Consider the following 13,707-nt stretch of genomic DNA (forward strand, 5'->3'; position numbering starts at 1 on the left):
GATGAAGCCAGTGTGACTGAGGTGAAGCCGGTGTGACTGAGGACTGAGGTGAAGCCAGTGTTACTAAGGACTGAGGTGAAGCCAGTGTTACTGAGGACTGAGGTGAAGCCAGTGTGACTGAGGACTGAGATGAAGCCAGTGTGACTGAGGACTGAGATGAAGCCAGTGTGACTGAGGTGAAGCCAGTGTGACTGAGGACCAGGACGGAGCCGGAGGGAAGGTGGAGCCAACTGAAGCCGAAGAGGTGGATAGACAGATAGAAACCACTGCATAGAAATGACAGATAGAAATGGCTCGTAAGTCCATGGGGCAGGTAGGGTGATGACTCACCAAGGTGGAGCTAGAGGGACAAGGGAGCCTGGTGGAGCTCTCAGGACAATGGTGGAGCCGAGGGAGGGAGGACCCAAGGTGGAGCCGACAGGTCGACGGACTAATGACTGGCAGGAAACTAGAACAAAGGAAACGGGTAACTGAAGAAAGAGAAACTAAGAGTCTATGAAAATAAAACTAAACAGAGCATAACCGTGACAACCTGATGCATAATTCATATAATGGGCTATTCACTACATTGCTTTGTTTAATGTAATGTAATGTAATTATTTTCTGTATGAAATTTTTTTGCTCTGTTTTTATGTGCAAATAAAATTCATAGTGCTTATTTACTTAGAAAGCATCATCCCTTATTATATAAACTTCAATAAGGGAGGATGCTTTCTAAGTAAAAAAATATAGGGATGGTTATAGTATGCACCAACGAGGAACGAAAGTACTCTGGAAGAAAAAGCCAAATCAAGAAATCAATGAAAATCTTTACAGTTTCTTTAAGATGCATAACGGATGTCTCCGTTAAATACACACTAGCTGTTCATCTCATACACACGCCATCCATATGCATGAGCACAGAGCTGAAACGAGTGATGGCAATGATGAAGAACAAGAGAGAAGACCGGCGAAGCAAGCCAACCATCATGCAACTACGCACCACGGCATAAAATAGATTAATCAGAGCTTAATATAAACCTACCTGTCCCATACAGACACAATGCAGTAAGGGAAGAGGAGCCGCAAGCACAGGAAATTATCAGAACTTGTGCAGTCGGAATATTAAAGGGGAAGATGCACACACAAACAAGCACATCAGGTATACATTTGAAACAATTTGTATAATTCTAAATATGATTCGTTTAGGCTATTATTGGTATGTTTTGCCCCAGGAAGAAGAAAATAGACAACGTAATTCAAATAACACATTGTTTATTAATCAAAGTAAAGAAACACAAACACAGTGTGTAAAATTGTGTTCGGGGTTTCCCTTCATTCCCTCGTATTCCTCCAAAAGTCCCACGGTGCTGGCTCACATACCTGGTCAGACTCATATTGGGGCTCGGGCTCCGGGGCGATGGTAGGCTATGTCCGTGTCTCAGGCTCTGGCTTGTTCATTGTGGCAGGCATGAGCTCCCAGTCTGTGGTGGGCTCTGACTTAAAGGTGCAGTATGTGAGATTGACAGCTAGCGGTTGAATTGGGTACTGCAGTCCAAATTCAAAATATCGGAGATCGTTGTTTCCTCCTCCTCCTCCTCCTCCTCCTCCTCCTCCTCCTCCTCCTCCTCCTCCTCCTCAATGCTCACGTGGGTTGCCAGATTGAGGACACACAACAGGAATGAGCGCAATAGGCTTTATGCCACAGCTTCATACTTCCTGAACTTAAGCCAGCCCTTTGTTTCCTGTGTCATTATTGGACAAACTGATTAATCCAGGTGTGCCTGGCCTCAGTAACAATAATCAGGCACACCTGGATTAATCAGTTTGTCCAATAATGACAGACAGGAAACAAAGGGCTGGCTGAAGTTCAGGAAGTATGAAGCTGTGGCATAAAGCCAATTGACAGTGCAATGCGAGGACTTGTAAGTTCATGAGTTGATTTATGATAAGTTGATATCTGGTTTTAATATGCTCCCGTTCATAGAGATTTTAAGATGGGTGAGGAGGCTTTTTAGGTCGGGTAGAATCTGTGATCTCTAACCCAGTTTGTTCGCTAGCTTCCATGGCTGCAATGTGCTGTGAATTCCGCCAACTGGCGACCTGTGGTGGCGAACATTGGGTACATTGGCAACATGCGAGATCACACAGAGCAAAACAAAACAGACATTCCAACACGGAAAACACATTTCAAAGTGAAATAACTGGCTGTACAAGTGTTTTTCAGAGAAACGAACTCAGTATGTTTCCTAAATATCTGCACACATATTATGGTATTTTTATGCTTTAGTACAGTCAACAACACACATACAGCACCTTTAATGTCCGTGCATTGGGGTGATGGCTGGATTCAGCTCCATGAGGTCCACTGGAGGATTTTAGGCATGCAGGGTTGGGACGAGTATACAACTAGTGGCTTCCTCCTTAATAACTAGTGGAGAACCAGCCACACACAGTGCGTACTCAATGTATTCAAATAATGAGCAGTTGTCGTTCCCAATCATTAAGCCTGGTCCAAAAGGGCACCTTTAATGTGCACTCGTCCCAAAAAACCTGAATGCACAGATCCAGGAAATCCTCCAGTGGCCGTCCTCCTTGTTATAAGGCCTAGAGTTGCTCCACTGATTTTCTTTTAGTAGTCTGGTATTCTGTTAAGTTTTGCCCCAGGGTGAAGAATATAGATGACGTAATTCAAATCGAAACGTTGTTTATCAATCAATGTGACTCCAAGAGGTAATCCAAGAGTGAAGAAACACAAACGACACAGCGTTTAAAACACAACAATACCAGACAATGAACAGAAGGGGAAGAGGAACTTAAATACACAATTATAATGAACTCAAAGACTAATAGGTGTGATTGCTAATGAATATTTGTGGTCACAAAAGACTGGCAGGAACAAAGGAACACAGGAAACATGTAACTAGGCAGACAGTGTGAAAACGAAACTGAAACAGAAACTTCAAGAGACAATAATGCAGTTAACTGTCCATTCCTGTTACACTGGCAACACATTCACTTTTAATTTTACACACTTATAACTGGAATGTTGTACGGTAATTTGCTGTTGACAGACTGTAGTGGGAACATTCAAGGTTAAACATTAGTTAATAATAATGGGAATTGCTCTAGTTTGTTGTTGTTTTTAATTTTTTGTTTGTTGTGTCACACTTGCAGTGTACAGTGCTACAGAAAGGAAGAGAAAACAGTTTATTCAGATACTCAGACCAGACAGACAGCTGTCCTGAGAAATCTGAGTCACAACTAGATCACAGGCTAAACAAATTCACTGATGAGACTCAACCCTTCAGTCTGGACTGCAATGTGAAAACAACAGACAACTGCAAAATATTAATGAGAAAACAACTTTGAGGTGAAATCTTGTGGAACCATTCCCAGCCTTCACAGATGTCTGGCTAAATGCTGTGGATGTGTTCAAGAAGAATCATCTCTCACTCATGCAGTGTGTCACCTTTCTGTCATGAACTCGGCTGGTTTATTTGGTTCAGACACTTAAGTATCACTGCGTGTCAAAGCCAGGATATCTGTTATACGCACACGGCAATGACCATCACATACTGTTTGATATATTAGCATAACTTATTTTAAAGGTGCGTCACATAGCGAAATTAAAATTCGCAGAGCTACAGTACATGTGACCTCACCTTAATAAAAGAATGATGTTAAAGGGTCAAAGTTTGGAAATAAGGTTCACTCATAAAAAAATCAAGTTTTAGGGCTTGAATTAAAAAAGAAAGTTAAGGTAGTATAGGCTACCTTAAGCATTCTATGATCATAGTGAAGAAAAGGTTGAATAAAAAAAAAGATTTTTGCCAATTCTTTATTATTATTTCTATAAAAATATGCAAATAGATATGTATGCCTGCCTATATTGTTTATTAGCACAATGCTTTGCCGTGTGACAAGAAAATCATATCCTCCTGGGACCCAAGAATAGACTTTTGTCCACTGTAGTGGACATTATATTTTAGTGAATTTCTCTGACATCATACATGTCACATGACACAACCTGGGTGTCCTGTAAAGAGCACATCCAGGACTTTTCAGAGATACCAAATGTTTGGAGGTTTCACCATGAAAACAACTTCTCCTTGGTCTTTAAAAATGTCTGAGATTAATTTAGTGATCAAATGTAGCATTCTTATGGAAATATGATAATATAGTGTAATTATAATATAAATTGGACTACTTTTCAAATTGTATTTCATAAAACAACATCTCAGGAAAATGTTACGGGGTTTCAAATAAAAAAAAAACTTTCTGTTACAGAACAGGGCATTGATTTCAAACGTGTCCACTGTGGAGGACATCAGGACTAAAATCATGTTTATCAGGCATTCTGGGAGACACAACAAGTGAATATGGAAATAAATTATACATCAATATTCCTATGAAATGTTAGATATTATTATTAAAATGTTGCCAATTATTACTCCAATTATTACCCTTATTCTTTCATTAAATGTTGCTCCAAGAACACATTAATGTGCAAATTAGATACAGTGTATAGATACATTGCATTGAATGGGAATATTAACTTATGGCCATTTTACCCACATATTGCAAAAAGTAAAATGGTGTATCAATTCATTCCATTATTTCTTTCATAACATAGTTGAGAATAATCTTTATACAAATTTTGGTTGAAAAAATCCTGAAACCCCAAAATGTATTGGTGATTGAAAAAAAAAATCCCATTGTTTTTGCCTATACATATAATTTCATGTCATTTTATTTTTTAAACAACTTAGTCCTGGCGTCCACTACAGAGGACATAGCATAACGTATGAATAAAATATTATTTTATATATATGTTTTTTTACCATTTGTTTATTGTGCTCTAAACAGTGTGATGACATGGGAAAAAACTAAATTCAAAAAACTTTTTTTTTCTGGGTCTCAGGAGGATAGAACAGGAAATGACATTACAGATAGGACGGTCATGAGGGCAGTCTGATAGCCCCTCCCCCTCCAGTGTGTCATTAAAGCTGTGACAGTGTCCAACATTACACACTTTGTTTTTTCGAGTAATTAAGTGCGTCATCCGGGAATTCAAAGGGCACTTTTTCTTTTTGGAATTTTAATGTGAAAACAGTAATCGCATATAACAGTAGTGCACAAGTACACACATTGGAACACACCTAGAGTTATTAGATGTTCACAAAGCAACATAATACGGTTGTCAGTGCTGTTGATCTGTTGAGCTGCTGTGTGTTCAGATGTTTGATGAAGGGCTGTAGAATTCCCCAACCAATTAAATAACTTTAGATGGAAAGGAATAATTGGCCTATAGTCCTTTTAAAATGTGAAAAACAACTATTCCGAATTTATACACTGTAAAAAATATTGTTGCAATTAGCTATCACAATTCACAACTTAAAATATTTGCATTAGAATAACTTTCCCAGATTTACCTTGAGGTAGGCTAACTCAAATATTCAAGTTGTCTCTTACTTCACATTTTAAGTTGACTAAACGTAACAATTTAAGGCAGCATGAACACTTTTTAAATTATTTTTTTCTTCAGAACAAAACGAATAACTTATAACTTGCCACGTAACAAAATAAAACAATATCAAATTAATGTGTAATCAAGAAAAACAAATATTAGACAAAATTACAAAACTAAAGATGATTGATGTTTGAGAGGTAATGCCCCTATTCCTACAATATTACAAAAGTGATCAAATCATTTTAAATACAATTTAATAAAATGAATATAGTGCACCTTTGAACTACAGAGAAATGGTGCTTTAACGGGAGCAACACCATGAACACGGACGCTTTGTGTATAGGCTAAATCTGCATTAAATTCTTATTTAGGTCTTATTTATTTATTGAAGAGAAAATAGTATGAGTTATGATTCAGTAGTGAGCCAATTTTCCATTCTGAAAATACATAATGGCTTTAGTGCCATCTAGTGGAAACCATGCCATTAAAATACTTGGTAAAAATATAAAACGTGCAGCATTTAAAAACGGCATTAGAGTTAATAAATATTGCAATTCCATTGTACGAGTACATACTACGTAAAAGTAATAATTTTGCATTTAAATTACTTGAATTAAAATAAACATGAATAAAAACACACTGCACCCTTTTTTTGCAGCTGAAGAGTGAAAATATCACCTGATAAATGATACCATGCTGAAATATGAAGCATTTAGGTTGCAACCACAAAGCAATGCCACTGACTCTGGCCTGCCACATAATAAAGTGTGCATGTGTGTTGCTTGCAGCATGTCTTGATATCTGTCAGCTCTTTGTTGTGGCTTGTGCACAGCAGCGGAAACCGTCTTAAGTAAGAACATGTGCTGCACTTTATCATGTCAGCAGCAACGCACCCCTGAACTCAGGAAGGGTGTGCAGTGCAAATGTGCTTCGCTATTACCCGAAACACTGAGCACACGAATCACAGCAGGCAAGTCAACGAATCTCAAAGAAAGGCGAGTCAATTGTACGTAAAAATTTATTCAGCATAATTTAAAATAATTTCACGGTTAGTTCATTTACACAAATTTAGTTTGGTTACAAAAAGGCAATTTTGACAAAATTGAGTTCCCAGTGTATAAATGTAGTACCACATACCAGAGACACACAGACAGTGTGCAGTGTGTGAAGCTTATGACAGCATGCTACGCTGAAATGATGAAACACAAACCAGTTCAGTCACAATCCCTGGTCATTCGCCACTGCACACGCAGTCACGCCTAATAGTGAGAGCAAGGTTTGCGTTTCCCGTACGCATTTCATCGAGTTCGGCAACACTCACTTTAAATCAAACCAAGGAATGATTAGTCGAGATGCTCTCCTGGATTTAATGAGAGAATCATGTCAGGTGCGACTCAAACGTTAACATACACGAGTCCAGTTATTCCACTTAAAATCTTTGTATCCGAAGGCACTCTTTGGCCATGTTGGGCGGACAAGTAAGAAAAAGCAAAAAGTTCAAAATTTAAAAATCAGTTATAAAACATTGGCTGTCTAACTTTTTAAAGTGAGTCACAGGTTTCCACAAAGTCGGTCATTCAATGATGTCAGTTTTGCAAAATGTTTAACCACGGCTTCCAGTCATTAAAGCAAATCACATATGAGCCGAGCGCGTGCAAAGGTCTTACACACATTATAACGCCTGCAGTTCGCCGACTGCCTGCTACCATTATTTAAACTGTGCTGAGATGAACGAAAAGACACTTTTATGACAATAACACTTGAAAACAGTCTGCATGTGAGATGAGGATATTGAAATGCAGTGGCCAGTGTTGTTCGGTAACATGACAGACAACATTCGCCCTCTTTTAAACGTGCGACCTCAAATAAAAATAACTCCTTGGCTGATAATAACAATAAAATGCCTAACCCCAAACAAACATCTTTGATTGAAACATTTATAAGCATGCGCAGAAGTCATACACAGGTCCGCGTGCTGCTTTTGCTTGTACTGTGGACCCGCATGCCTGCTGCTCAGTCTTTGGGCTTGAAAGATAAATCAGTGTTTTTGTCACACAGTGCAGCGAGAGCGAGCCGTTCGCTGGGTCTGAGGAATGAGGCGTCGACGACTCCTGTGAAGCGTCAGACAGCGAGACTAAGAATCAGGCGAGTCGAACTCAAGGCTTTGTGGTGAATTACAGAGAGAATATGGGCTGCTATCTTGACACCAGTACTAATATAATACTTGTTTAGCAGCAGGAAGAAGCCCTTTACAGAAGCACATAAGGCACAATTCTCAGGATCATGGGTTAATCTCAAAAACACCATTAAGGGTCATATGTAATCCCAAAATCACAAGTAAAAAAATTTTGCATTCAAATTTTTGGGACCACTAAGAAGCTTTGCATTTGTTAAATATAACTGGAAATGTACAGCATTACAGTATTTGTTGTACCATCTTAAAAAGGACGTCAGGATATCTCATAAAAATCTGAATGCTATAAAAAAAAAGGTTTCATTTCATTATGGAAAGTATAGTATTTTTTTCTTTTGATTTTGGAGTGAAATATAGGCTATCCTGCAGTTTTCTACATGAAAATCATCATCGCGTCAGCGCAACCCAAACTTCTTTTTTTCAACCTGTCCAAATATTGCTTTTGTGATGACTGAACAGGCACGAATAGAAAAAAATAATAATTACTAAGGCACATCAAATATTTGGCTGGGAAACCTCCCGCAAAGGGACTCTAAACGTAAAGTCTGATGTGTCGACCTGATTCAGTCTTCATCATATTGCACATTTATCGGAAGGCACAGGACAGCGCAGGTCAAGAGAGTAATAAAGCCACGATCCCGCTCTACACACCCCTGACGGACACGTGCTAATGTATCTTTCATTAAGTGGACATGGCAATAATGGTTATTAATCATCAGAACAATAGGCAAGCGACTGCATTTACAAGGAATGTGAAGTGAACATGTCAGCGAAATTCGAAATCAGTGAGTCGGAGGAAGTCCTTTAAGAGCTAGAAGAGAAGGATACAAACACCAGGATCACAGCGTGTTTATGAGTTCATGTCCGACTATAAGAGCACGCACCTCTTGTTATTCTTTTTGGTGGCGGGGTAGAGCACTGCGCGAACGGCCTCCACGAACACCTCCCGCACGCCCTCCTGCAGGAGCGCAGAGCACTCCATGTACTTCACGGCCCCGATCTGCTTGGCCAGAGCGCCGCCCTGCTGGTTGGTGGTGGGAGCGAGCCCTTGCTCCTTCAGCTTCTTAACCGTTTCCGTATCTGAGCGCAGATCCCTCTTGGTGCCCACCAGAAGGATGGGCACGCTGGGACAGTGGTGAGACACCTCCGGGTGCCACTTGTGGCGAACGTTGGCGAACGATGAAGGGCTTCCGATGGAGAAGCAAATGATGAAGACGTTGGTTTGCGGGTATGAGAGCGTGCGCAGGCGGTCGTACTCCTCCTGCCCCGCCGTGTCCCAGAGGTTGAGGCTGACCGTACGCCCGTCCACGCTCATCTGAGCGCTGTAGTTGTCGAACACAGTGGGGATGTACTCCTCGGGAAAGGCGTTTGTCGTGTAGGAAATGAGGAGGCACGTCTTGCCTACCGCCCCGTCTCCCACCACAACACACTTAATGGTCTGCATTCTGCGTCCACACGGGGAGCGGCACCTGCAAGCAAGTCAAGGAGGCTTTAAAGGGGTCATCGGATGCAGAAAATCTGCATATAAATGTGTCTTTGCAGTGTGTGGACACAACCACCATACAATGAAGAAAATCCATTCGCTCCTTTTTTTTTTTATAATCAAAAAGGTCTAAACACTCTCAATAATAAGCCGTTTGGATTTTCTAAGAAATATGATGTCATATTGCTCATGCTCCGCCCACGACAGCTGATGGACTGTCCCTTATTAGCATATTTACAGTAGGGATGCACGATATATCGGCCACATTATCGGTATCGGCCGATATATGATCATTTTTAATGTTATCGTTATCGGCCCGACAAATAAAATTTAGCCGAAATATTAAAGCCAATAAATAATGTATTATATTCTTCAGCTGAGACGCTTCAGATGCGCACTGTTCAACATGATGCTTTTAAACTGCTTGAAATATGATTGAAATCACTTTAAAAAAGGAAAATCCAGTTAAAGTGCCGCAAGTCTGTCATATCGGCTACATAACATTATAATGAGAACATCATAATTGTGTTTGTATCTTGGCTTTTAATGGTGAGACTTTTGTTTTTATCATCAGGCTCTCAAAAATTAGCGATTAAACAAAGAGCCTTTTTTGAAAACCAAATTAGGTGAAGGATTTTTAGTACAGCACAAGGATTAAAAAACACATTAAATTATTATTATTTTACAATATCAATAAACCAGCTAACTGTGGTATCACCTGGAAACAACAAAATTAGATTTTTTCTAAGAACTGTAATTCAGTTTTAACTTTTGCGCATGTAGGCCTACTTATGCTTTATCATAAAGAATTGATAGAAATCAAGGAATTGAGAAAATCAAATCGACCTTGTGTTTCATATCACAGTCAAAACATCCTGAAGACAGTTTACAGGATCTCCACTGCTATCATAATTTGAAACGGATGCCAAAGCATCTCGACTGAATCAAAACAATACACTATGAATCCAATAGAAATCCTGTCACATTTCATTTAATTTCCTTGAAACCAGCAAACTTAATTAATTGACTCAACTCTTAGGTTAGTAAAGTGGCATGATCAGGTCTCTAGAACTGACAGACTGTTATTGCGGAAGCGGCTAATGCTAACCGTTAGAATAGCTATCGAAAAGTGAATAAGTCAATTAAAAAGTCTCATATTCATATTCAAGTTTTTTTAACTAACACACCAGCAGATGTTGTTAACGATGTGTTAATGCTAGAGAAGTGAACCCTTCCTTCATTTTGAAAACAGTTTCTACAGACTGTAACATTGCTTAGCTGCTATTAGCAGTGACTGTCTCAACCTATGGTCTCAACACACATCCACACTTCACACGACGATAAAGTACAACTATCCCGCTATAATATTATTTATAATGATGATTAGTTTACTGTACATAGTAATAACTGTTCTTATCATTATTACGGGAATCTTAATTTTTTTTATTATTATTTTAGTTTTACTGCTGTACGTTAACTTTAGTGTAATGACGCTTTGACAACATATGTAAAACAATCACGGCCCGAACGCACTTTTCAATGTAAAATTATAATAATATTAATAAAAAATAAAAAGTAAAGAATGCTGTTGCAGTTTTGACGCGCATGAACGCAGTTCAATCACTTCACTATCAGATTTGACATGGGAGTTCCTGCGCGCGCCCAATGACAACATGTATTTCCTGTATTTTTCTCACATCAATAGCATATGTTTTACACAGCAACTAAACACCAGAACAAACACGAGTCTTCATTTAAGCACTAACACGATAATACAACTTATTAAATGACTTTCGAGAAGTTCTCACCGCCTCAGAGATCCTCGCGCGCCTGTCCGACTAGCGTTCAAACTCGCGTTCGCGTGAACTCGCACACTGTGATCTTACGGAAGCTGCAGAAAAACACCGTGTCAAAATAAAAGCAAAGAACTCATTTAATTCGCTTGAACCCCTGTTATGAAAACTACCTCACATTTAATTTATGTACTTGAAGCTTAATGGGTAAAATATTTGTAAGTCAATATTAGAATTACGGATTTAAATCAGTCTTCAAACTATTTTCAGGAAAAGGTCCTCTGGGATTAAAATAATATTTATGTAATTTGACATAAATGTGCATTTGAATTGAATACATTTTTAATTAATGACAACAAAAGCTGAACTTCAGTTCAGGGTTTTCTAACCCTAGCTTTGGTTTAACTTGATCCTTACATTTTATCACAAAACTAGTTTTAGATCAAACAATAATTGAGGGACTGTTTTAGACCTTTGGTCGAAATAATAGTAGCCTACATTTATTATAAATTAAGAAATACCACTAAAGAAAGAGTACCAGTGTTCGAAATATCAGCACATAGTCAGTTTTGACACATCGAAGCAGCAGAGAATCTATAAAGTAATTAATGTGAGCGAATTATAATTCTTAAAACTGAGTCTGAATTTTGATTTTAGTTTAGTTGCCACAGCTGATGTCAAGCTGCTACTTTAGAACACTGATCAGCCAATCACATGACTTGGAAAAATGCATCATTGGTCACATGGATCATGGAATGTTGAGGCTCGTTTAAATGGATGGGAGATTGAAACATGAGTTCTGCAGTATGTTCATATTAATCGACATCACAAACAAGAGTGCCGGAGTTGTGAATATCAGCACGACTGTGATGCGGCCACAACTCACTGCCATGAAGTTTCTTACACAACAGTTTCAACAAGGTTTTAATTGAGTTGTTGAAAAACTATGTATCATTCACAGACAAAAAAAGCGATACAGTCAAATATTTTGATACGCACTCATAGAGAAAAATAAAAAATATGCCACACAATCATAGGCTAAAGGCATTGACCAATCACATTGAAGTACTACTCACATTGAAGAACTAAAGAAAGCCAAGTAATAATGTACACTTTATTTAACTGTAAATAAGATGAACTATTTAGTTTGCTTATGCATACTCGTGTCACCCCTTAAATGATCTGTACAATGAAAACAAATGTTCCATAAGTACTTAAAACATGGTATACATATAATTTTATCCTTATGAAAGTACTATATATTGTTTTGTCTATTTTTTTAGTTCAAAATGATTATATTGCATGCAAAAATGCTGTCTTTTAATTAGGACAGGTTTTGTATTTATTTTTTAAACTGACTGATTGAGCTTATGCACCTCATTTAAGTATTTGTGTATCACTTTGTCAATTTTCAATAAAATATGATATATATTTTTTTAATCACCTATAAACCATTTAAAATTTTCAGTATCGACTTGGTTCCAAAGCACTCTTGACAACAATCAGAAGTAAATACAGCAGGCTGAGTGAGCCTAGCTTATACCGCTTCAAAAATGACCAGTTAGCAAGTAAATTAATTAATGTGAACAAGGTTAGGTAGCAGCTTTCCAGTTGCCATTCTCTGGAAAGATTTGAGCCGTTAATAACACAAGTTAACTACTGCAGGGGCCAACATGAGCTTTCAAAACGCTTCTCATGATGTGTCCAAACTCCAGCTACTCGTGTTGTTTCAGGGAGTGATACACTCGTCCAGGACACGTGGGAACCCTTCTTTGGAAGGGGAAATTCATTTTGATTGACTGCCCACAATTTCCCTGAAAAATACACAAATACGAGTTCAAACAAATTTTTATTATAAAAGACTGCATTGGAATATTACTTTTTTTTAAACCCATTAAATCATCATTTTAAACATTTAACATTTTCAACAGACATCAGCCTTTGAACAGAGCTTCTATGGTTACAGATTCTTCTTTAATGAACCAGAAAGTCACGTGTAGAACAGCACAGAGTAGATGGGCTTGTGTGTGTTACATCGTGCTGTTATGAGACCAACAAACAGAAAAGGAAGAACGCAAGCCCTCAGTTCAGAGCTCGGCTTCCCTCATGTACATCACAATCGTCCATAACAGCAACACAACACTGATTTAAATAATAAAAAAAACCCAGCTCAGATCACGGGTAAAGGTGGATTCGATATTAACTTCACCTCCACTACCCGTTTACTGTGCACTTGACAAATCAGCACACGTCTGTCCATCAATCCCTCGTGAATAGCATCCGTTACGGAAGGACAGAGTCATATTGTCGTAGATGTGCGCTCTATATAGACCTGCTGGTATGATCAGCAAATTTAACAGGAAATAATATGACGGTTACTCTCCAAACTAACCAGCTCACGCTTGAAATATACAAATCAGCAATTTCCAAACAGAACTGATGGACAGAACAGATATTCTTGTATTTAAATAGAAAACATGGATGTCTTGAAGTCCTGATTTTAGAAATGCTCATTGCTGACATAGACATCCTAAAGCCGTTCAGACACACATTCAGCCTCATTTATCCCCAACACACACCGATGTTTTTGAAACATTATTCTAAACACAGATATATATCTTTAAAGACGTCACAACACAAAACACTGCGGCCAGTGGCTGGAATGCATGTCTAAATGGCTGAAGGCTCGTGTCTATGATGAGCATGTGTATCTATCCTCAGGCTGACCTTTAAATCCAACATGGCAAATCAAGCACTTCATTGCACATTTTGCTTCAAGATTGAT

General features: G+C 38.5%; 1 protein-coding gene across 1 annotated transcript; it reads right to left on the reverse strand.

The window, feature by feature from the left end:
• Positions 1-8,428: 8,428 nt before the first annotated feature.
• rhogd (ras homolog gene family, member Gd) lies at positions 8,429-11,005 on the reverse strand. The gene is made up of 2 exons (XM_056235201.1): positions 10,938-11,005; positions 8,429-9,115 (listed from the first exon to the last, which is right to left on the reverse strand). Exon 2 carries the CDS (start codon positions 9,088-9,090, stop codon positions 8,515-8,517), a length of 576 nt encoding a protein of 191 aa, XP_056091176.1. The 5' UTR covers positions 9,091-9,115; positions 10,938-11,005; the 3' UTR covers positions 8,429-8,514.
• Between the last annotated feature and the right edge of the window lie 2,702 nt (positions 11,006-13,707).

This window comes from Rhinichthys klamathensis, unplaced genomic scaffold (assembly GCF_029890125.1).
Source record: "Rhinichthys klamathensis goyatoka isolate OS25496 unplaced genomic scaffold, OSU_Roscu_1.1 h1tg000414l_1, whole genome shotgun sequence".
Lineage (NCBI taxonomy): Eukaryota > Metazoa > Chordata > Actinopteri > Cypriniformes > Leuciscidae > Rhinichthys > Rhinichthys klamathensis.

Bases quoted from the DNA above. Each gene is read 5' to 3' on its own strand.
- rhogd (XM_056235201.1), bottom strand. From the start codon at position 9,090: ATGCAGACCATTAAGTGTGTTGTGGTGGGAGACGGGGCGGTAGGCAAG.